General features: G+C 44.6%; 1 protein-coding gene across 1 annotated transcript in view; it reads right to left on the bottom strand.

Moving 5' to 3' along the window:
* The window catches only part of Tmem241 (transmembrane protein 241), a 151,930-nt gene that overhangs the window by 75,667 nt on the left and 50,727 nt on the right, over positions 1 to 25,536 (bottom strand). The window contains exons 5-10 of the mRNA XM_028759531.1: positions 18,215 to 18,240; positions 13,204 to 13,255; positions 11,464 to 11,512; positions 10,024 to 10,069; positions 6,905 to 6,940; positions 3,684 to 3,718 (exon numbers count right to left, since the gene is read on the bottom strand). Of these exons, the coding sequence (XP_028615364.1) occupies positions 3,684 to 3,718; positions 6,905 to 6,940; positions 10,024 to 10,069; positions 11,464 to 11,512; positions 13,204 to 13,255; positions 18,215 to 18,240 (244 nt within the window). The remainder of the gene's footprint in view (positions 1 to 3,683; positions 3,719 to 6,904; positions 6,941 to 10,023; positions 10,070 to 11,463; positions 11,513 to 13,203; positions 13,256 to 18,214; positions 18,241 to 25,536) is intronic.

Genomic DNA, 25,536 nt, shown 5'->3' with positions numbered 1-25,536 from the left:
ATCCCGAATGGCTAGGTTCCAGGTAGCACTTTACTGAGCAGAGGACACAAACCCCACTGCTCTGAAGGTAGCAGAACTAAAAACTGCAACAGTGACCTCGAATGACTTGCTCCACTAACATGAGGTGAAACACAAGGGAAGATTCCTCTCACCCCATTCAGCCCTAGAACTGGCAGTGAATGGTCAAGGCAGGGGGTATCAATTCCAAACAGTGGCAGTTGCTGTTGCTGCTGCTGCTGCTGCTGATGCTTTACCTCAAGCCACAGCATCTCATGAATCAAAGCCATGCACCAAGTTCTCTGCTGACTCACATTTCTGAGACCTCCCTGCTCTTTTTTTTTTTTTTTTTTTTTGGTGTTTCGAGACAGGGTTTCTCTGTGGATCTCTGGCTGTCCTGGAACTCACTCTGTAGACAAGGCTGGCCTCGAACTCAGAAATCCACCTGCCTCTGCCTTCCAAGTGCTGGGATTACTCCCTGCTCTTCTGATTGCTTTAAAGCTCCTCTTTTGAATACCACAGCAAATGACCCCATAAGAATATAAAGTGTGCCAGGCAGTGGTGGCATATGCCCTTAATTCCAGCACTTGGGAGGCAGAGGCAGGCGGATTTCTGAGTTCGAGGCCAGCCTGGTTTACACAGTGAGTTCCAGGACAGCCCAGGAAAAAGAAACCCTGTCTCGAAAAACCAAAAAAAAAAAAAAAAAAAAAAAGAATATAAAGTTCATGAGAAGACTTTTAAACATGAGAAGACTATCTCTATTAGAGGTCAAAGAGTTTAAAAAGAAAGGAATGAGGTCTTCTCAATTATGGTTCTAAGGTTCTTGAGCCCTTTTATTAACTTGTAAAATGGCTTGAGGAATAGGTCAGCTCTGTCTTCCCAAAACCTACAGAAACTCAGTGTTCGAGGCATGCAAATGATCTGCCTGATCCCAAGAAGCATTTACAGGGAAACTCATCCTATAGCCTCTCAGAAACAAGGGAGAGGGAAGCTCAGGCAAGAACTGCACTAGGAGGCCCTCACCTGCTAGAGGCAGGTGACTTAACCTGCTGTTAAGTCAGACAGAGATAACAAAGGTTGATGAGGGTATGAAGCCACTGAATCCTCATGCTGTACTGACGGAAATGGCAAATAGTACAAACACTCTGGGATATTCATACTTTCTTAGTTAAATATACATCTACTCTAAGACTCAACAAGTCTATATAGCTGTTTTATCTGCTGAACTTTAGAATTAGCAGCAAACAAACATTAGAAAATGTCGTGATTTAAATGAAAATGTCCCCAAGGCTCATAAGGAGTGGCACTCTTGGGAGGTGTGACCTTGTTGGATGAAGTATGTCACTTGGAGCTTGTTTTGGGGGTTTCAGAACGTTAAGCCAGGCTCAGAGGCACTCTCTTCCTGCTGCCTGACTATTCAGATGTAGAAATCTCAGCTATCTTTCCAGTGCCAAGTCTGGCTGCATGCCATGGCAATGATGAACTCAGCTTCTGAACTGTAAGCCAGCCCCAACTAAATGTTTTCCTTTATAAGAGTTATGATGGTCATGGAGTCTCTTTGCAGCAATAAAATCCTGAAATGGAAAACAACACTAAGATCCATTTAAAGTTAATGTAACTGACTCCCAAGAGGTCTTGTACATTCTGAATGTGATATTTACTGTTAATCATCAAACTGATAGAATCTGGAATTATCTGGGTAGTGACCCTCTGGCATGCATATAGGAGATTTCTTAATTATATTGAGGAGGGAAGGACCCACCCACTGTGTATGGCACCATTCCCTGGCTGGGAAAGAATAGATAGAGGGATGACCTGAGTTACAACAGACATTCATTTCTCTTTTTCCTAACTGCAGATGGGATGTGGCTGCCACTTTAGCTTCTGCACAAGGATGGACAAGACCCTTGAACTGTGAGCCTTCCTTCCTAATGTTGCTTTTGTCAGAGTACTTTGTCACAGCAACAGGAAAGGAAACTAAGACACGTAATTCCTGTCATTTTCATACCATAGCCCTTAGTGTCTTGATAATCTGCTCTAAGAAACAAAAATAAAGCATTCAACTATTCCTGAGTGACTCCGAAGAGATGGGCTGCTGCTTGTAGCTGTATAGGTTAGCTCCTGCACAGTTTTGAGGATTGTGCACAACTCATACAGACTCAGCTCAATGGAAAACTTCATTTCTACTAAGCTTTGACATCTGTGGAACTCCCTAAATAGGAGATGGGATAAGCAGACATATCCATTCTTAAGGCATCTTGATACACAGTTTGTAAAAGCTCTAGGAAAGTGACAGACATGACCTTGGTGACCACACAGAAGACTTTTTAAAACAGAATAAAGTTTACAGCTAAGGAGATGGCTCAGTAATGTACTTGCCATATAAGCACCCATCTCATAAAACACAGGCATGATGGCGTGTTTGTAATCCTAGGAGTAGGGCAACAGAGACAGGCGACTCTTTAAGGTTTGCTAGCTGCAAGTTAGCCTGGCTGACTTGTTGGATCCAGTAAAAGTGAGAGACCCTGTCTCAAAAAAGCAATGTGGATGATGTCGTGAGAAATGACACCCACAGTCTGCCTCTCCTTTATCCACATACTCACACATGTGTACATCCCGCCCACATTAGCATGCATTAATATGTATGCATACATGCATATACACACACAAAAGAAAAAAAAAAAAGAAGACACCTTCACATTACCCAGTATACAAAGTGTGGCTTACAATGTCACTGTTCAAGAATTAGATCATGAACTTGCTTCTAGTACACACAGGAAGAATCCCATTCCTTCTGGATTGCTGCCAACGGACATATCCATAAATCACTCCACACCTACCTTTGCCGGGGCTTTTGCCGAAGCCCTGCTATGGCACTCAGACATCTAGGACTCTGGACACTAAATTTTGGGGGCATTCATTTCCTAGGGAAGTCAAGGTTATCCCTGTTGTTGACGAAAGAGGTGCAGCCAACCATTAGCTCTGCAGAACTCCTTCTCGTGAACGAAATTTCCTGTACCAAGCCTCTTCAAAGACATCCCTTTGGTTAATGTGAAGTCACAGACAGGACTCCTCTTGTATAACAAGCTTACAGCACGTGCTTACACATATGCGTGGGGGCACACACGCACATACATGGTCTAGGAATTAAACCCAGAGCTCACATATGCTACACACGTCTCTAAGTCTCCCACTGCGTAACACACCCATCCTACAAATATAGTCTGAAGGAGAATTACTCTCTGTCAGTGTGATCACACTCCAAACTAGTTCTCAAATTAGAGAGTTTTCATTTTTGTCTCTGATATACTTTCTGATTAAGATATAATTCACACCATAATTCATTCATCCTTTGAAATGTCCACTTTCAGGGCTGGAGAGATGGCTCAGCAGTCAAGAGAATTGACTGCTCTTCCAGGAGTCCTGAGTTCAATTCCCAGCAACCACATGGTGGCTCACAACCATCTGTAATAGGATGTGGTGCCCTCTTCTGGTGTGTGTGAAGGCAGCCAGGCAAGTGTTCTACCACTGAGCCACATTCCCCATCCACCACCCGGGTTAGATGTAGTTTCACATCAACAGAGTACTCACATCCTCTAGTCTCTCACAGAACATCTTCAGAGATCTAACCAGGTCAGACTCCTGGTTTTGAACAATAATTACAAATAACCACTAGAGTAGCTTACCTGTGGGATGAGATGCAAATGCCAGGAGTACCATACTGAAAAACAAAACAAGCAGAAAAACACAGCAGAACAGTTAGGAAAGCTTTCTTCAGCACATACCCAACACCTAAAAATGCATTTAAAAATACACATTTCCATCCAATTTCACCAGTTAAAGTTACCTGAAAGAAACTGACTACCCTCACTGGTCTTTCTGCTTGAACCCAGATCCTGAATGAGAATCTCTGGGAATGGCTTATGACTTAGCAAGAGGGCTGTGGTGGTTTGAATAGGTTTGGTGCCCACAGACTCATGTGTTTAAATGCTTGGCCCACAGAAAATAACACTATTAGGAAGTGTGGCCTTGTATGAGTGGTGTGTTGCTGTGGATATGGGCTTTGAGATGTCCTAGGCTTAGGCTCTGCCCAGTGTGGAATTCTAGTATCCTCTTGGTTGACTGCAGAAAACAGTGTCCTCCTGGCTTCCTTTAGATCAAGATGTACAACTCTCAGCTCCTCCAGCACCAAGTCTGCCTGGATGCTGCCATGCTTCCCACCATGATGATAATGGACTGAACCTCTGAACTGTAAGTAAGCCAGCCCCAATTAAACATTTCCCTTTATAAGAGTTGCCATGGTTATGGTGTCTGTTCACAGCAATAAACCCTTAGACAAAGGCTCATGCCTGGGACAAGGGTTTCATGTCCCTTTCCTTGGCCCTGGCTGGCCCTATTATTATGTTCATTTAACTTAGAATGATTATTTGAAAGCTAACCAAACAAGTTCCAAATTTCAAGTAGGTTGCAAGCTAAAAGCTAGCTGTTGGATGTGAGCTAAGGATATTTTTGACATAAGATGAGCATGTACAAAGTAGTTAAATTTCCAACTGACTCACTCACAAATTTATCCCTCTTCTCTCTGCATAGGCAAAGATTACCTGAGTCAACACTCACTAGATGCCACGTGGTGAGGGATGTGAAGGAGGGCTCCTCTGATGTGGCCATGGTCTTTAAATGTTTATTGTCATGGTGGAAAATGAATGAAGCTATACCCCGTGTTCTCAGGGTGGGCCTGAGGTTAAATACCTTTTGCCAGGAGGAGGGTCTGGGAAGGAATGCTTAATTGGCTATACCCTCTGGCCTTTAGGTATCTCATGAATATGGAGATCTCTTGAGGCTCTGTGGCCTGTATCATTCCCTCTACCTGAGCTACATGATGAATGGCCACAAACCTCTCTGTGGGAGGGACTGTAGAGGGCTGTATCTATGTGAAAGGAGCCACAGGCCCAGGAGCAAGGCCGAACTCCTTCTATCCCTGGAGGGTCTCCGGGGTTCAAGGCCTACTCGACCCAGCTGCCTCTCACAGCCCACTGCCCCACAGCAGGTCATAGGCAATGGACATCTCCCAGCACAGGAGGGAGATGGCAGAATAAACAGCTACATATCACATAGAGTCATTTCTCTATGTTGCTATTCCTTTGTTGCATGGCATTTCTTCTGTGCAGAACTGCCTACTATGACCCAACATCTGGGAAATAAACCCAACGCCCAGTGCATGCTGGGGACTTTACCACTGAACTATAGCACTGGGAAACATTCTTAGACACCAAGAACCATTGCATGTTGGGGAAAAGTATCTTAAATCCCAGCCAGTAGCTGGAAGGTAGAGACAGGCAGATCCCAAGGGCTCACTGGCCAGCAGCCTAGCTGAAATGGCAAGCTCCAGGTTCAATGAGAGAGCCTCCTTCAAAAAATAAGGCAAACAACAAAGGAAGATACCAGAAGTTGACCTCTGGAACACACACACACACACAGCACCAGCCAGTAGGTCTAAGCACAGCATAACTAAAGACTGGGACTTTTTTTCTGAGTACAAAGGCAGCAAACAGCTGTGCTTACGGAGAATTTTACATTAAACAGTGTTTGGTGGGAGAGATGATCAAGAGGTTAGTGTGTGCTGTTCTTGCAGAGGACTGAGTTCAGTTCCTAGCACCCATATCAGGGGACTCACATGCCCTGTAGCTCTGGCTCCAGATGAAACTTGTTTGCCCACTGCCAGTACTTGTTCTCATATGTGTGCACATATGAACACAAACATGACTAATTAAAGATCAAGATACTACTGGTATTTTAATAACTTCTGGGTTGAGTTGTCCAATAGGAGCTTTCTCCGAAAATGAAGCTATAGTGAATGCTGAATGTTGTAAGTCAAGTAACTCCATCAGAAACTGCCACCACCAAACGCTATGGTACAGATCTAACCTGGTGCTCTCACTGCAAGTCTGTATGCAGACACAATTGGCTCCCCAGCAGCACATTCCCAGTCAAGTCTGGAGTGCACAGCCTGAGGCTGCTAAAGCTCAAAACCATCCTGAGCTATCTATCACATGGAGCAGGACAACCCCATCCTCTGCTGGGCACACACGGAAGTCTATACACCATACTTAAAAGTTTCTAAATTAAGCCTCAGACATCACTAACCACTTTAACAAATACACCATGAAAACAACCTTAGGTCTAGATTAAAATGTAGACTCTTGAGAATGTCTGAAGCTTCATATCAATGAGATCTGGCCTATGGCTCTCTGCTCTGTATCCTGTAGGGTATATGTATGTGTTGGCAGGGGAGGATGTCTAGGTGTTGTTGGAGGGGTGTCTGTGTGTGTTGGGTAAGATGTGGGGGGTAAGGGGTCAGATAAGACAGGCTTTAACAACAAGAGCCAAGCTCAGGGCCACTTGAATAAAAGATTCAGGATTCAGTCTAGAGGTTTGGGCACTAGAAAAAATATCTCTCGGGCTGGAGAGATGGCTCAGCAGTTAAGAGCATTGATTCCTCTACCAGAGGTCCTGAGTTCAATTCCCAGCAACCACATGGTGGCTCACAACCATCTGTAATGGAGTCTGATGCCCTCTTCTGGTGTGTCTGAAGACAGCAACAGTATATTCACACATGTTAAATGAATAAATAAATCTTTAAAAAAAGAAAAAAGAAAAAATATCTCTCATCTTCCAGGGGCAAGGGTCAGACCCTCTGAAGCTCAAGGCCAAACAGGCTCTTGCCAGGGCTAAGGGTAGGCCAACCATTTAGATTCTTCAGATTATGATCAACACACAAAATTTAAACTTGCTCCTAGCAGTCAATATGTTTAAAATTCTATAATAAAAATACTGCTAGAATATAAAAATTCATCTGGAGGCATAAGCAGGATACACATTACTCTTGAAAACTGTAAAAATGTCTTACCTGAATATATAGTTTAAGTACTGCTGGTCAATGTCACTAAGAAATAAGAGGAAAAAAACTCATGAAATAATGGAAGGTATTTTTAAGTCTATAAATGGTCATTATCTTCTATTAATAAATTCTACCTCTAAGTTATTGATTTCATAAATTATCAAAAGAGTACTTCATATTTTAGTTCAATTTTTGTCATTTAACATGAAATAACATTTTAAACTCCATACAACTCATGGAGCCTTCACCCCTACCTACATTCTAGTCTCTTTGGTTCGGGAAGGTATTCTGCAGGTCACCGAAAGGGAAATGTGGACAGCCATCAAGCCTCAAAGCCTTTGACCTACAATCTGTGCTGCCTGCAAGGTGCACTAGAGCAATGGTGGCACAGACTTGTGGGAGTGGCCAGTGATGTGACTTAAGGCTCACTCCTCAAGAAAGAACCCATACCCAACAAGATAGGATAACAAGAACTAGTGACTAGATGCCCGGAGACCTAGGGTAAAATCAAACATTGAGCAATATGACAAAATAGAGGGATTCCAAAGATATTCTGCTATACTCCTAGATCAGTGTCCTCATCAGAGAGGCTTCCTTTGAGGCAGATGGGAACAGATGTAGAGACTCCTTGCCAGGCATTATTTGAAGAGTCTAAACTTGAGGTTTCCATGAAATCCCTCCCCTGAGGGATGAGAGTTGAGAGAATCCCGTGGAAGAGGAGGTAGAAAGATTATAAGAGTCAGAATAGAGGAAACCAGAAGAACATGGCTCTTTGAATCAACTAAGCATGGTGCTTAGGCTCTCACAGAGATTGAAGCAGCAAGCACAGGGCCTACATGGGTCTACACCAGGTCCTCTGTGAATACATTACAGTTACGAACTGCAGTAGATATGCAGGTAATTCTCAAAGAAGCAGAAATACAAATTCTAAACCTGTATTGTTGTTTAGCATCAATGGACCCATTCCTTTTGAGCAGACATTTGCTAGTTCAGTACAAATATACTCGTCACCTGAGTCTACTGCTGCCCGTGTATGTATTGGCTATTCTCAAAGGATAATCACTATCAACCCTATCAACTATTTTGGACCATGGGACTTACTGGCTTCCAGGGCTAGCATTCTAAGCAGATAAAAATTCAGGGCCAGCAAGATGGCTCAAGAGGAAATACAGCTCTGGGCCCTCAGTCTACTCCCACAGACAGATAGAATGAACTGAAGGAAGAAGAGGGAGCTGATTCCCAGAAGCTATCTTCTGACCTACACACTAACCATGGCACAGGCACGTCTCACATATGCATGCTACACACACATAGGATTTCTTTGTAAAAATCCAGAGTATTCAAATAAATTTAAAACTCAGCTAAAAACTTATATCTTAGTGTATGTTCAATACCATGTAGTAGATACTTGAACTATAAGAATCACATTCAACCTCAGATTTAAGTGAGCATTGTATACTTTGTGTGGCTTTGGGTTGTTTTGTTTTGTGGGACATAGGTTTTCCTATGGAGCCCAGTGAAGCCTTGAATTCTCAATCACCATACCAAAGAAGAACTAATTATAGATCTTCCAAATCACACCTGGCTCTGGAGCTTTTGGCTACAGAAACATTCAAAGAACAAAGGCAACCTGAGGAGTAAAAGTCACAGGGACAGGGCCTTCACCTTCGAGTCACAGGGATAGGGCCTTCACCTGGGAATCATAAGACAGGGCCTTACCTGGGAGTCACAGGGACAGGGGCTTAACCTTGGGGGGGGGGTCACAAGGGACAGGGCCTTCACCTGAAAGTCACAGGGACAGGGGCTTCACGGGGGAGGGGGGGTCACAAGGGACAGGGGCTTCACCTGGGAGTCACAGGGGCAGGGCCTTCACCTGGGAGTCACAGGGACAGGGCCTTCACCTGGGAGTCACAGGGACAGGGGCTTCACGGGGGATGGGGGGGTCACAAGGGACAGGGGCTTCACCTGGGAGTCACAAGGACAGGGCCTTCACCTGGGAGTCACAGGGACAGAGGCTTCACCTGGGAGTCACAGGGACAGAGGCTTCACCTGGGAGTCACAGGGACAGGGCCTTCACCTGGGAGTCTCAGGGACATGGGCTTCACCTGGGAGTCACAGGGACAGGGCCTTTGCTTGGGAGTCATTCCCTAGGCCTCCCTTTCTGTGCCTACAGGCACCTCCACACCCAGAGGCCAACTAACCAGTCTCAGGTTCCAACTGGGTGGAGGCAAAAATTCTTTTTTCCTTTCCTTTTGTTTTTCTTTTTATTTGCATTCACTAAGGCTGTTTCATTTGTGGCTTACATCAGTCTGGACACTAGAGACATTCAGATATAAACTGAATTAGGCTTTAGGAGCCATAAAAACAAGAAGGCTGCCCTTCTGTGCTAGACACAGTGAGAAGGCTAGGCTGATTCCATGACAGGCTTCAGATGGGCAGTGACAGAGACTAGGCCTACATCTCTGTTTCCAAACACTGAGCAACTCCAGGGAAGTCCAGGCCTCAGAAGCTGCCGCCACCTGGCCTGAGGCAAGGACAATGGGTCAGCCACAGTTTCCAGACTTCCTCAGCTACTTCCTCAGCAACAGTTTCCAGACCTCCCCAGCAAGTTTTCAGCCCCCAAACCCAGGTACTGGAATGTCCAGAGAGAGATTAATCCAACAGATTAACATAGAGGTCACCTACCCTGGAATCCCCTAATGTGCTTTAAATCAGGCCTGCAAGCTCACCTGGGTGTCTCTCTAACTTGGTAATGGGAGACCCCAGCGTGCTGGACTTCTGCAGAATAAAACACTCTTTGCATTTACATACTATTTGAGTACAGGGTATCACTCTTCGGCAAATCATGGACCCTTACAGTCAGCAAGCAGCGCCCTGAACAGCTGGGCGTATGGGCACTTCACTAAGTGCTAAATGTCTGTGTTTGCAGGATAAGAGACTTCCTTGCCTCTGCACACACTGCTGAAGGCAGGTGGCAACAGACCTAAAAGTGGCGTAATTAGCAACAAGAAGAATGGCTTTGGAGGCCATGTACTCTCCTAGCTTCATCTCCGGCTAGAGAGAAGACCTGCATCATGTGTGGGTCTCATCTCCTTTGCTATCCAACTCCCCAAATGTTAAGAGCTTACCTCAGCACACTGGGCTTCTGGGATTTCCGAAGTATTTTGTAAGAACCTAGACAGAAAGAGACACAAGAAGTCTCCGGCACTTTCTGCTTAAGGAGCTGCCTATACTTCCAACAAAACAGAAAACCCACAGGGAGAAGGATAGCTGGCTCCAGCCTCCCTCTCCCAATTTCACACTCTGACAGGAAGAAATACCACCAGGGATTGCAGAGATCCCATGATAATGTCAGGCCCTTAAGCCCAGCAGGAAGCACTTGGCCAGGAATAGCCAGGTGGTACTGATAACAGGGCAGTTTTAGTTCTTCCCATGTTGCATGTGGAGAACAGAAATCCCCAAGCTTTCTGATTGCAACCAAGTCAAATGAGAAATACTGAACTCATGACTTGAATTAAAATCAATTTTTTTTTTTTTTTTTTTTTTTTGGTTTTTCGAGACAGGGTTTCTCTGTGTAGCCCTGGCTGTCCTGGAACTCACTCTGTAGACCAGGCTGGCCTCGAACTCAGAAATCCACCTGCCTCTGCCTCCCAAGTGCTGGTATTAGAGGTGTGTGTCACCACCGCCCGGCCTCAAACTGTTTTTTAATTTCGCCTTTTTGGATTTTGGGAAAATTTTAGCCAGGCCATTCTGAGTGTTCAGTCTCAAAGCCCATATATCCAGAAATGACCCTAAGCAGGACTATAGGATTTCTGGAGGTCAAATAAAGCAAGCATTCCTCAGGAACTTGTGAAATGAGTTTTTCTTCCCCAAAAGGACTCCCTCCCCCAGCTACTCATCCTCTTTATAATCCAGATTTGTCCAAGCCTCCCTCACCCAATATGTTCTCTCCCTCTTTTGAGCTTTTCCTGCTATGCTGTCTCTTGCTACCTCCACTACTCTCTCCCACCTACTTCCCCAGCCCTGGCTACGACCAACCTGCTTCCTTCCTCTCTGCTCTGGACTCTTCCAGATGGATAATAAGTTAATTAACCCTTGCTCCTCCTAGAGTGGTCATGCCAGCAGTTGCTCTACTGAGCCCACTATTTTTAGGAAAGACCAACCAGCATTACAAATGAAACCCAAGCCAGGTGTTGTGGCTCATGCCTTGTGCACTTTCCATCCCAGAGGCAGAGGCAGAGGCAGAGGCAGGTGGGTCCCTGTGAGTTCAAGGCCAGCCTGGTCTACAAAGACAGCCAGGGCTACATAGAGAAACCCAGTCTTGAAAAGCAAAACCAAAAAGACAAATGAAACCCAAACCAAGGAGAGTTTGGTAGAAAAGAGAATTATGTTGAAAATGGAAATACCTGAGTTCAAAGTAGAAAAAACAAAATCTGGAAAATGTCTATTTTACTTTCGTCTTAATGTTTTAATTTTCCTATTGTCTTGGGTCACTAAAAGTGGCTACACAGTAAGAGCTTAATAACAGTCCTCAGTTGTTTAAAAAAAAAAAACTTTTAAAAACTTACCTACACAAAAGAAGTGGATTAGAGCCCAAAAATATCCATCTGGATCAAACTGTAAGACAGGATTAAAAAGGCAAAGAAATGCCAAGTTATAGACAAGCAGGAATTGTACAGCAGCCAGGTCAGATGGCAGAGAGCAGTAGGCTCCAGAGCAGCACTCCTGGGGCTTAGAATCAGTTGTTTCCCACCCAAGGGTCCCAGATAACTTCCTGGGTTCTCCGTCACCACCCCAATATGTTCAAATGCAAATTCATGACATCCAAAGATGTCTGTCTGTTGTGGTAAAGAATGGAATCTAACCCTAGGTGGAGACATCCTATTGGCTCCTCCCTTAAGAGATAACCCGGTTGTGTGCACTGAGATTTTAGGCTTGCACCACCACACCCAGCTTTTTTTTTAAACCTGGGTACTGGAAATCCAAACTCTGGTCCTCAAGTACTTACCCAATGAGCCATCTCTCTTGCCTGTGTTGTGAGACTTTAAATAAGGCAAACAAAACATGGGCACAGAGCCCAAGGTAAGGCAACTCCTGTAACTGTTAGTTATTCCTACTTTTAGGGTCTCTGAGCCCTCTTAGGGATTTCCCAGCTTCAGTGTTTCCCTGGGCAGAGCCCTGGCCTCTCTGTTATAATAATTTGTTGTCTTGGTCGGTTTCCCTCCCCTTTGCTACAAATGTCTCCAATTTCTGCTGGGATGGATGGATTAGTGTTCCTATCCTTGGTGCCTAGTTCAGTGACTGACACTCCCTAGAGTCTTAATACTAGGGGAAAAAAGGGGCAAGGTAAGTAAGAAAAAAAATGATTCTCACACACACACACAAAGGTAATTGTTGAGGTCTGGTCTGTTGTTATGTATTGTATGCTAAATACTGACCCCCAAGGTCTGGTTGCCCATCGACCCCACCCCCACCAGGCACAGGAGGAGATCTTCAGGGACAAGGAGACCCTCACATACACCAAGTGACAGTACATAACTTTGTTTCTTAAGTTAAAACTATTGGTTAAACAAAGATGCCCACAGCCTGTAGCCGGGCAGAAGAGAGGTAGGTGGGGCTTCGGTTCCTAGGCTAGGGGTCTGAAGCAGAAACCACAAGGAGAAGAGGGAAGACGCCATGGGGTAGGTGGATCATGAGAACAGGGCCATAAGAGTTGATCAGTTAAGAGTTGCAGCAGCCCAGGTAGAATGTGGCAAGTTATATGCCAGGTTATTGATAAGAAAGTATACAAAATAGCATAGAGGGCTGATACCTGCCCAGCTCTAAGGCATTTAAGGCTTATTACAAATATAAAGGTCTTGTATCTTTGAGATAGAAACCCCCAATTAATATTTACCACAACAATGAGGTGATTACTAGGGCTGAACGGGGCCTCTAAGTGCCTTATATGATAAACTATATCTGGCACAGGACTCCAGCGAAAACCCCCTGAAGAAGACATTTTAGGATATGAGTTGATTTCAACTTTGAATCTGTGCCTGAGTATTTTTAGTTACTTAAGTGTGGGATCAAAGGCTCCTGAGGCACTTATACAAGTCAGGCTACACCCTGCCAGGAGCCACTGTCACAAGGCCTGGAGAAATGGCAAGCTGAGCCACAAGGCAGCTGGCCTGATAGCTTTTACGAGTCTTTGCTAGGCTGTGCCATTCTGGTTCTAAAAGAAAGAGGCGCAGAAGTACTGCACAACTATGTGTGTTTCAGAGAGCAAAGGGGCTTTGAAGGTATCTATCTAGTTCACCTGGACTTACCTGAGAGTCCTGAAAGGGAAGGCACCCTACAGCAGCCAAGAGGAAGAGGGCACTGTGGATAGGCAGATAAAACAGACAACTTCAGCTTTCAACATCAGAGCATGTCTCAGTATGTGCAGAGGTAGAGACACACCCTCTAGAATGTGCAAGTGAGCAAGAGACTGTAAGAGCACCCAGCTCCCCTGAGCATCTCTGACAGCCCCACTGCCTACATCTCACAGTTGTATGCTCTGTCGACAGTCAGGTGTTTTCTGTGGCTCAGTTAGCTGCTTCCAGTACTCACAGAGTTCCTGAGAACTAGAGCTAGCTCACTCCAAAAGTGTTCACTTCACCATCTATACCCTCAGATATGAGACAGGCAAACTGGGAGATCACATCACAATCATGTCAGTTACTGAAAGAACGCAGCACACAGAGTACATTATGTCACGGTTCACCACCTCTCTGTCTAAATAATTGATCTCAGTATCTCCAATAAGGAAGCATATCAAACATGCACTTCTTGATAAGTTACACTCAAAACACAGAATCAATCAAATGACATATTTAATAATGTGGAAATAATACCTAAATAATAATAAACCTAAACTTAGGCACAATCCATAAACAACAGGTCTGGACCATCAAAGATGTGAAGACTAGGCTGTTTCAGAAGGAAAAGGTACCCGTTGCCATGCCTGATGATAGTTTAATTTTCTCATTAATTTAATAAATGAACTTAATTCCGGGGTCATGGTGGAAGGAAAGAACTAACTCCAGTTAGTTGTCCTTTAACCTCCAAATAGCACACACGTGTGTGCTCGCAAGTGTGCACGCACGCGCGCACACACACACACACACACCAATAAATAATTGTAGTTTAAAGATGTTTAATGGGGGACTGGAGAGATGGCTCAGCAGTTAAAGAGTGCTCTTCTAGTGGTCCAGAGTTCAATTCCCAGCAACCACATGGTGGCTTGCAACATCTGGAACGGGATCCGATGCCCTCTTCTGGTGTGTCTGAAGATAGCTGCAGTGTACTCATATAAGTAAAAATAAGTAAATTTTAAAAAAACATTTAATGGAAAGGCAAGTAAAAATAAATAAATAAAAAGAAAGGCTGAAGAACTGGTTGATATTGAAAACACATGCCATCCTGTAGGGGAAACTCCTATAAAAGACAAAATGGGATACTGACAAAATTTAAACATGAACTCGGCACCTTATCAGTGCAATCCGCTAAATGTGAATGTGTTTCAGTTATATCAAGGACGGTTGATATTAGGAGACAAAGTACTTAAGAACAGGGTCATAGGCTCTGAAACCGATTCTCAAGTGAATCAGAAATCAGGCTTAGAAAATAAATACATATTCTATGCATGGGTCTGTATATATATGAGAGAGAAGAGGAAAAAAACAAATAAAAAAAGTAGAAATGTGTAAATGTAGGAATCCACTGTAAGAGTCTTGCTTAATCTTTTTTTAAAATACTGTCTTTTTTAAAATGATTTGTTTATTTTTATTTTATGTGCATTGGTGTTTTGCTTGCATGTATGTCTGCATAAGGGTATCAGATCCCCCAGAAATAGAGTTGCAGACAGTTGTGAGATGCCACTGGTTACTAGGAATTGAACCTGAATCCTCTAGAAAAGCATCTAAGTGTCCCTAACCTCTGAGCATCTCTCCAGCACCTCTTGCTTAATCTTTACTTCCCAGACAAAAAGTTTTTAAGAAAAACCTTTTATACTCCTGAAATATAGGTGAAATGCTACTGTGCTAGTTTTTGCATCAAAGTCATCCTGAGGGAAGGGAGAGGGTGGATCTGGCTAGGATCACAGACTAGGAAACACATCCAGAGACTTCATTTTATATTGTCTACTTATACGTATATTTAGAGATTTCTACAAAATATTCCTCTTAAAAATTCTCTTACAGCCGGGCGGTGGTGGCACACGCCTTTAATCCCAGCACTTAGGAGGCAGAGGCAAGCGGATTTCTGAGTTTGAGGCCAGCCTGGTCTACAGAGTGAGTTCCAGGACAGCCAGAGCTACACAAAGAATCCCTGTTTCAAAAAATCAAACCAAACAAACAAACAAACAAACAGCCCAACACATCCATTCAGAGGTATTGTCAGAGCTCTCCTTGCTGATAAATGGGGTTTTAGCATCTCTCTTCTGGGTTTCATACACAGAAAGAGCTTTCTTTGGGCTTTGACCAACAAATTTCTCCGTTTAAAAAGAGGTACCAAAAAAGCACTGATCCTAAGCCAGCTTACTCCTCCTTCTCTAGCCATTTTATAAGACAGCAACATGCCCAGCCCTTACCCCTACTCCTGATCTGTTGCATCGCTGGCAACTGAGAGAAGGCCAAAGACACAAAGAGCAGTACTCAACAGCGTCTGCACAGAGGGCAGCGCTCAGTACAGCCTCTGCACGCGGCAGGCAGTGCTTAGTACAGCCTCTACACCTGGAAATTTTAATTTTTCTTCAGTAACGGGAGCTGGCGCTATAGTCTCATCCATACTAATCAAAGACTCTGCTGCTGAGTTATCCCAGCCCTGCTTTTACTTTTTATCATGAGACAGGATCTCATTACCTTGCCCGAGGTGGCTTTGAATTTTCAAATCTCATGCCTCAGCCTTCTGAGAAGCTGTTATTACAGGGCTTTCTTTGCCACCACACCTGGCTTTCAGATTTTTACATAGGGCATGATTAGGCATCTCATATCAATATATATACTTCATGTACAGAATCTTCTATATAGATCACAAGCATATATATGTACATGTACACACACACACACATGCACACACACACACACACACACACACACACACCAATGTAACGAACGTACAATCTGAGAGTCACAACCTGAGTACACTGTGCACAGTGATGCAGACCCATTCAATGGTCCTCCCTGCTGTAACAAATGGCTATCTGTGTACTGCACCCAGACTTGCAGAGCTGTTAGGGCCCAAGGCAGAATGAGGCACTGGGGATCTCTCCTAGCTGAACCCTGGTTTAGGGAAGGTCAGAATAACACGGGCCAGCCACAACCCAGAAGCCTCTGCACTTAGCCTGCCCTCCTCTGGCAGCTGTGGTGAAATGAAAGCAGGGAGGGATGAGCGAAGGGGACCACCAGGGGCTTCCTGGGCCAGCACAGCAATGTGGTAGGGTTAGTGGGGAGGAGGAGAATCTGGATGGGCTGGGGCTCCCCTCAAGCGGAAGGCCAGCCAGAATACACAATGCGTTCCTCACAAATGGGATGAGCAGCACGGGGATCTCAGGGTGAAACTGGACTGGCTCCCACAGCACCTGCCCTCAAGCCACACTAACTACATCAGGTAGTCACTCATAGATCAGGAATAGCTTCTGACAACAGCTAATCTCCTTCTAAAAAAGAGGATGGGTCCTATGGTTGTGTTGACATTTTTCTCAAGTTGTAACTTGTACTAAAAGTCAAGGAAGATGAAGGGGACTGGATGGATGAAAGCCCAGGAATCCATGCAGCAACAACACAACCTAAGCCAGTTTATCCACTGGTGTTCTGCCTTCAGGGTGCAGCTTCTCAGTCCCTGCTGAGGGAGAGGGCAGTCCAAGCAACCAACACTGTCAGAACAAGGATGTGGAGGCACAGGCACCTACATCTGAGTCTGGCCTGCCTGGGACACACTTTGCTGAGACCCCTCTGAGGCACAGAGCATTTTAAAACTTATCTATGATCATAGTCTGAAACCACAATTCAGACCCTGAGATGTACTTTTACCATCATGAAAAGTCATGGATCTCATGGTGCTTGCTAGTCTATGTCAGTTTTACCCAAGCTAGAGTTATCTGAAAGGAGAGAACCTCAGTTGGGAAAATGCCTCTATAAGATCCAGCTCTAAGGATTTCTTAATTAGTGAATGACAGAGGAGGTCCAACCCACTGTGAGTGGCACCATCCATGGTCTGCTGTTATTGGGTTCTATAAGAAACCAGGCTAAGCAAGCCATGATGTGCAAGTCAGTAAGCAGCACCTCTCCATAGCCTCTGCACCAGTCCCTGCCTCTAGGTTCTCGCCCTGCTTGAGGTTGCTGTTCTGACTCCTTTGATGATGAACAGTGATGTGGAAGTGTAAGCTGGATAAACCCTTTCCTCCTCAACTTGCTTTTTGGTCATGGTGTTTTATCACAGCAATGGAACCCTAAGACACCTAATAATGCAAATATCATTTTAAATATACATGGATGCACATATACATGTTCGTGTGTGAAGGGGTGCATATGGGGAGGTACATGTGTGTGTGTGAGTGAACCTGTGGAGTCTAGAGGTCACACACAGGAATGAACCATTTTGTGTTCTGAGACAGGGTCTCAAAACCTTGCCTCCCCATTACATCCCACACTGCAATTACAAACCTCCAGCACCACACTCGGCTTTTAAAGTATGAGCTGGAGACTGAGCACAGGCATCACGCTCACGTGATAGTACTAGCTATCTCCCCCGACCCCTGAATCCCCCACCCCCACCTGTTTTTATTTTTTAGACTATAAGTTGTTGCATGGCTTTCATTTGGTTCTCCATCACCACCGCTGCACAATTAGTGAAGCTTTGTGTACTCACTGAGGGAATATAATGTAGGTTAGTTTTTCCCCTCAGAAGAAAATATTGCAAAAATGAACAATTTTAAAAATGAGAAACAACTCAAGCAGTGTACATATCTTCTGAAGAACTGCAGGTAGATCATAATTCAAGGCAGTGTACCATATAGACCATGACATGTTTCAAGGCACAGGCCAAGAAGATTTTGTACTTTTCCACCACCTGGACCCTCTTACCCCCTCCCCTTGTAAAACATGCTATAAAAAAAAGCATTTCATGTTCAAAAAAAAAAAGAAATAAAAAAAAGAAATAAAAAAAAAGAACTGTCAAAAAAAAAATGAGAAACAAAGCACAAATGTATAAGTGATGATAATAAATCCCTCCTTCAGCAGTTCATCAGCTGAGTTAAAATCAGGTTACATCTTATATCCCCAAGCTGTTTTAACTTACCTACAGATCTTTGAGAGCGATGTTTTCTGTATGAAAGTGAAGAGACATAATAATTAATTACTCTTTCAAAACTCTTTAATTCCCTTGAATAGAAACATTTTGATTAAAAAGCAAATAAATTACTAATGTTTTAGGGAGCTTAAGAGCTCACTGTCAGGGCTGGAGAGATGGCTCAGTGGTTAAGAGCACTGCCTGCTCTTCCAAAGGTCCTGAGTTCAATTCCCAGCAACCACATGGTGGCTCACAACCATCTGTAATGGGATCTGATGCCCTCTTCTGGTGTGTCTGAAGACAGCAACAGTGTACTCATCATATAAATAAATAAATAAATAAATAAATAAATAAATAAATAAATAAGCGAGCAGCGAGCTCACTGTCAGGGGATAGAGAGATAGCTCAGCAAAGAGTATCACTTGAGTTTAGGAGTTCTGGCTGTTCTTCCAAAGGTCCTGAGTTCAATTCCCAACACCCACATGGTGACTCATAATTATCTATAACTGTAGTCCCAAGGGATCTGATGCCTTCCTCTGATATGCATATAAGCAGACAAAACATTCACATACATAAAATACATACATAAATACATCTTTTATTTATTTTAAAGAGAGCTTGCTGAAATTTAGTGTTTCCTGTAGCTTCTGCTGCTTGGACCAAACAAGAATGACTTAGGGCAGAGCTGAGTCCTCTGCCAAAGCGCTTTGACCACTGGTAGTGTGAGCATATGAACAACGGCATGTCAGGGCCAGTCTTCTTCAAATCTTACACACAAATCCAAGGACACAGATAGAAGTCAATGTGATCTCCACAAGAAAAGAAACTAACCTCTAGGTCAACTTCTAGCCTCTGTATATGTATTGATTTATTTAGTGATTTATTTCAAATATCTATAATTTACATGTATGACTTGACAAACACCACATGCATGCAGATTCCCACAGAGGCCAGAAGAGGGCACTGGATCTCCTAGAAATGGAGTTACAAAATTATTATAAGACACTTGATATGGACGCTGGGAACTGAACCCAGGTCCTCTTCAAATGCAGTAAGTGGCCTTTTCTTTTTTTTCTTTTTTTTTTTTTTTTTTGGTTTGGTTTGGTTTTTCGAGACAGGGTTTCTCTGTGTAGCCCTGGCTGTCCTGGAACTCACTCTGTAGACCAGGCTGGCCTAGAACTCAGAAATCCGCCTGCCTCTGCCTCCCAAGTGCTGGGATTAAAGGCTGCGCCACCACTGCCCAGCTCACAGTTACACATTTTGTGGCATATGAAAAGTAAACAGAAATGAGGATAAGGAACATTGAGTCTCGCCCTCAGAGAGGGGGAAAAAATAGCAGATTGGGGGAATAGAAATCTGGCATTGGAAATGAAGAAAGTATATCTCTTCCTTGACAACATCTTTTTAATCAAATCAACTAAATTAACCCTTGGCACAGAAAAATGAAGGTTTAGCCAAGTCAGTCAGGAAGAATGACATATTAATTCTGAATATTTCAGAACCATTTTACTATCTGGGACAAACTACAATTTTTGATGCCTAATCAAACAGTGTGACATATAAGCATGTTTTGACAAAAGGCTAAAGCCAGGCACAGTGACACACATCTGTCATGCCAGCACTTCAGAGCCCAAGGCAGGAAGATCATGAGTTCAAGGCCACTTTTGGCTACAGAGTGAGTTCCAGGATGACAGCTAGACAGTTTACAGGGCAGTCTAAGATTTAAAAAAAAAAAAAAGACAAAAGAAACTTGTTGTCTGGTCTCCAGGATACCTTAGGTTTTCACCACTGGTAAATAACCATAAGTAAATGTTATTTGAATACAAAGCCCTGGCTTGACTCTTTGGAAGCAGGGCAAACATGGCTGTGCTGCCCCCTAGTGGGAAGACTGTCTGAGCTCATAAGACCTGTATTTTTGACCCAATTATGGTAAAAATGTGTTGTTTTTCAAGCTGTATTAGAATCTGAACATAGATCTAAAGACACGCCTTGTTAAGAGCAAGCTTGGAGGGCAGAGGGTGCAGAGGGTGCAGAGGGTACGGGCAGTCTACCTTTGCCAGGAAGAGTGTGTCTACTCAGTAACTACTGCGGGCTGATGACTGAACAATTATGTCACCAGTCGACTGGAGTTCAGCCTCTCAGAGAGCAGGTTCTTTCTATATTAAATTAGTTTTATTTCATTTTAACTATAATGCATTTTGTTTTGTTTGATACAGGGTCTTATGTAGCCCAGGCTCGCCTTTAACTCACTCTACCTTCCATTCCTGGGATTCAGGAATGTACTATCACAGCCAGCTAGTTTTTTCCCATGAGACAAAACTGTCTCAAGCTGGCTTTGGATTCATAATAATCCCCCTGCCTCATCCCCCTCCTGAGAACTGGAATTTCAGTATAAGCTACTATGCCCAGAGCTATTTTTCTGTGTCCAGCCTTTGTGACTAGAGCGGCTGAGACAGAGAATGAGAACATGAACCAAGCTTGTCACACCACTCAGTTGCCAACTGTGACTTGACTGTAAAGCATTCCCATTTCAGGGCCTCAACCCAAACGTAAACGGTCCCCATAGTAGCTCAGGGTCTAGGGTGCAAAATGGCTAAATGTAGTAACAGACACCTATAATCCCAGCCCTTGGGAGACAGAAACAGGAGAACTGCAAGTTCAAGGCTAGCCTGGGCTACACAGTGAGGAAGAAAAGGTCACAATAACAAAAATTATAATGAGGGCAAAAATCACTCTGGATTATCTAACTTACTACAAGTACTGCTTTGCCTTCGTGGGGTGTCATCCTAAGGGCGCTTTCTATATTGCCAGTATAATTATGAGTCAACAGCCATGGATTATCCTATAAAGACACCCAAGACATGAAGGAAACCAGGGAAGAGGTTAATGCCACAGCCTGCCTGCCAGCCCTTGAGTGACGACCTCTCTGACCTTAAGTCACCAACCTTTGACTGCTGCTTCCTCTGCCTATCTGAAGTTTCCATTTTCCCCTTGTCAGCTGGAAAATTCCACACGTCCCACATAGCTCAACTCAAATCTATCCCCCTGGAAGGCCTTTCCTGTGGTGACCGGTCCTCCCACATTCAATTCCAGCCACATATGACCCTATGGGCATCAAAGCCCACATGTTAGGGTCAGTTCTTCTCTACTCTGAGCTCTGTGACAGCCACAAATGCAGCTCCAAATCTCAACTGTAGGCCTGACAAAATGTTCGTTATTTAGTATAAACAATATACATTAAAAAAACAAACAAGCTGGGCAGTGGTGGTGCACGCCTTTAATCCCAGCACTTGGGAGGCAGAGACAGGCGGATTTCTGAGTTCGAGGCCAGCCTGGTCTACAGAGTGAGTTCCAGGACAGCCAGGGCTACACAGAGAAACCCTGTCTCGAAAAACAAAAAAACAAAAACAAAAAAAACAACAACAACAAAAACCACAAAAACAAACAACAGTGGTCGTCCCACAAGCCACCATTAGTTGTAGGGAGTGGTTCTGATACTAAAATCCTGTTCCACTATTGGTTCTTGATCTGTCAGTAAAAAAAGCCATGGGCCAATTGCTGAGCAGAAGGCACAGGTGGAACTTCCAGGTCCCTGGAGGCAGGTGGGGAGACATGAAGTTCTGCCATGCTTTGGAGGGAGAAGAAGCCAGCAGATATGTGAGGTCTCAGGAGAAGCTGGGGCCTGTGGCCACTTCTATAGGTGGGTGGTCAGGAATATCTGGCAGGGGCTAGATGGGACTAGCCTCTGAAGTGTAGGGCAGATGGGAGAAGCAGAGCTAAAAATATTATTGAGGGAATGCTTTTTCAAGTGGGACACAGTAGCGTCCAGCAATTGTGTCAACAAGGAGAGCTGAAAATTGAACAACTGTGTGTCTGTCTTTATCCGAGGAGTCAAGGGAAGCTGGGAGGGGGCTGGTAGGGCTGTCACTTCCCCGAGCAAAGGCAGGTACGTGCAACAGTTAGTTTATAGTTGAACTCTGTGTATCTAAGGGAGAACAGTGGATAGAGAGAGAACACATAGAACTAATTATGTGTGGTAAAAAAACGAACTACAGACTCTATATCAAGTTAATTCTCAACCTAGGAATGGTACCACGAGGGAGTCAATTTCACACTTTAGAATTTACTCCATTGGCCGGGCGGTGGTGGCGCACGCCTTTAATCCCAGCACTTGGGAGGCAGAGGCAGGCGGATTTCTGAGTTCGAGGCTAGCCTGGTCTACAGAGTGAGTTCCAGGACAGCCAGGGCTACTCAGAGAAATCCTGTCTCGAAAAACCAAAAAAAAAAAAAAAAAAAAAAGAATTTACTCCATTAAAATGATATATAATGGCAAAGCCAAACCTTATTGTAACTTGGTTTGACATTTATTATTAGTGTTGGGGTATGAATGTGCAGCTCCAAGGACAACTTATGGCAGTCAGTTCTCTTCTACTATGTGGGTTCTAGGAATCAGCTAAGTTGTAGAGCATGGAGACAAGCCACCCATTGAGCCACCTCACTGCCCTCACTGGAACATATGATAGCATGTGAGGGAGGGAACAACTGTATTCTTCATGAACATAAGAATATACCCCAAGGAAGTGGCACAGCCATGTAGATAGAAGCTGCAAGATTTCAGATTCCAGGCTAGCCTGGGCTACAGAGTGAGACCTTTTCTCAAGAGAAAGGAAACATCATGTTGGCAGAGGAAGAAGCAGTTGAAAGCTGGTGACTTCAGATCAGAGAGGCTGTCACTGAAGCCTGGCAGGCAGGCTGTGGCACTGTTAGTGGTCCATATGGTACAAACCTGGAGTCCAGCACTTAGGAAGCAGACTCAGGAAGATCTCTGTGAGTCCAAGCCTAGCCTTGATCTACAAAATGAGGTACCAGGGCTACAAAGTGAGACCCTGACTCAAAACAAAAAACATCAACACAAACAAACAAACAAACAAACAAACAGAAACTCAGAAAAGACTGTAATACCACACTGCTAGGAGGAAAAACAAACACAAAACCCACCCACACATGAGCAATGAGGGTCTAGCCTCCACCTCCTCCACCCAGAGTGGAAGCAGCAAGAGCAGCAGGGGCAGTAGGGGTGTCTGAGGCTTGTTAAATAAAAAAGCCATTTCTGTCCGTACATCTACATATATGCCATGCAAGGATGCTGCCAGCTGAGCTATCCCCAGTCAAAGAAGGTTTTCTTTTTTATGACTAAAATTTTCACTCACTTGATTGCTAAAGGCGTGAGTGGTATGAGTCAGCCCCTGAAGAGCTGAGCAGCTGAACCTGAACTTCAGAGAAGTGGATAACCAGAAGCCCTGGGGCTTGTGTCTGGGGTTATAAAGAGGCCCATCCTGTGCCCTGCTTTGGGGCAGTGGGAGTCAAAGGAAGCCAGTCAGGGAAACAGAAGATGATGCCCAAACATAAGACCCAAAAAAGCAGAAGGGTCTGGTAATTCCCTTTTATAATTCTAGCATTCAAGAGGCTAAGGCAGGAGTATTTGCAGCCAGTCTGTGCTATATAGTGAAATGAAACCCATCTCAACAACACAAAAGGATGCCACATAAAATTTTACCTTATGTATTTATTCTAGAAAAGAAAGTTGGCGGGTTGCCGGGTGGTGGCGGCACACGCCTTTAATCCCAGCACTTGGGAGGCAGAGGCAGGCGGATTTCTGAGTTGGAGGACAGCCTGGTCTACTGAGTGAGTTCCAGGACAGCCAGGGCTACACAGAGAAACCCTGTCTCAAAAAATAAAAAATAAAAATAAATAAATAAAAAGTCACCCAGAATGCATCTGATTGTAAGAGCCTCTAATTCTAAGTAGTTAACCGGGCGCTGGAGGGAGCAGCGGGTGCTACCTGACGAGAGAAGGCAATCACGTGAAGATGTGTGCGGTGCCATGTCAGAAGTGTCTCCTCTGAGCCCAGTGAAAAGCTCAAAATGCTAGCACGCGGCCACTTCCTCAGCTTGCTCTGGACGCAGGCCCCGTCTGGACGACTGGGGACTTGCACACTAAGCTCCCATACAGTAGTCCTCAGCCAGCTACCCTGAGATAGGGACAAAGACCTGTGAGCCAGAGGGACCACAGCAGGGCATGCAGACGAGGGAACAGGACGTGGGTGAAAGGCAGGGTCCGCTAGAGGCTGACTCAGATGGTAATCAGACATGAATTCCCAAGTGAGAGGCAGGTCTGGGGAAACCAGTCTGTGGCTTTATACTTCAGATACGCTAGGGACACCTAGAGGACAGGGCTCTGTTGGGGCTCTGAGCTAAGGGGAGATGCCAAAGTTGGAGTGAACAGAAGGTGGCTGGAGCCAGAGGTCTGGACATGAGGACAGAAGGTTCTGAGACACGGCCCTAGCAAACCATTAAAAAGCAGGACGAGGAAGAGGCCAGGCTATAAGGGGAGCTCCAAAGAGAACCAGGCAAGGAGGGTGTGGTGGTGTGAATATGCTTGGCCTAAGGAGCAGCACTATTTGGAAATGTGGTCTTGTTCAAGTAGGTGTGGCCTTGTTGGAGGAAGTATGTCACTGTGGCCACAGGCTTTAAGACTCTTGTCTTAGCTGCCTGGAAGCCAGTCTTCTCCTGTCTGCCTTTGGATGAAGATGTAAAACTCTCAGCTCCTCTTGCACCATGCCTGCCTGGACACTGCCATGTTCCCAACTTGATGATAATAGACTGAAGCTCAGAACCTGTAATCCAGCCCCAATTAAATATTGTCCTTATAAGAGTTGCCTTGGTCATGGTGTCTCTTCACAGCAGTAAAACCCTAAGACAGAGGGTCAAGGACGAGTGGTCAAAAGATTCAAGAAAAACAAACAGGTTGACATAGTATACACCACTAATGAAGTCAACTGAACAGTGGCCTCTTACCTCAGGGACTCCAGCCAGAGCAATGTGGGGGTAGGACTGGAAACATGAGCAGCTGAAGGTGAGGGACAAGCACTCCTGGAAAATGCTAGGTCTGAGTGTCACTGAGGCCTCCGTCCAGGAAGAATGGATAACATGGGCAGACCCAGAGCTCAGCAAGCTTCCTGCTCGGAGTTCTTAACCCTTGCTACTCTGTCCTCCCTGTGATCCATGTGTTGAGTGTCAAGTTTCCTGCTTAAGGTACTTAACCCTTGCTGCACTGTCCTCCCTGTGATCTACTTGCTTGTGGATTCTTAACCCTTGGTATAGTGCCCCCCTGTTATCCATGCGTTGAGTGTCACTAGTGTGGCCTTTCACAGGCAGGAGCTCCAGAAAGCGAAGGACCTATTTCAGGGGGTTACTGATAGAGCAGGCAAAATTTGGGGGAGCTGAGAGAAAAAGCACCTCCTCAAAGAAAAAGCTTAAAACTCTTTTTTT

The sequence above is a fragment of the Grammomys surdaster genome, unplaced genomic scaffold (genome assembly GCF_004785775.1).
Source record: "Grammomys surdaster isolate TR1022 unplaced genomic scaffold, NIH_TR_1.0 126298, whole genome shotgun sequence".
Classification (NCBI taxonomy): domain Eukaryota; kingdom Metazoa; phylum Chordata; class Mammalia; order Rodentia; family Muridae; genus Grammomys; species Grammomys surdaster.
The sequence above is the reverse complement of the archived record's forward strand: the minus strand, read 5'-3'. Positions and strand labels throughout refer to the sequence as shown.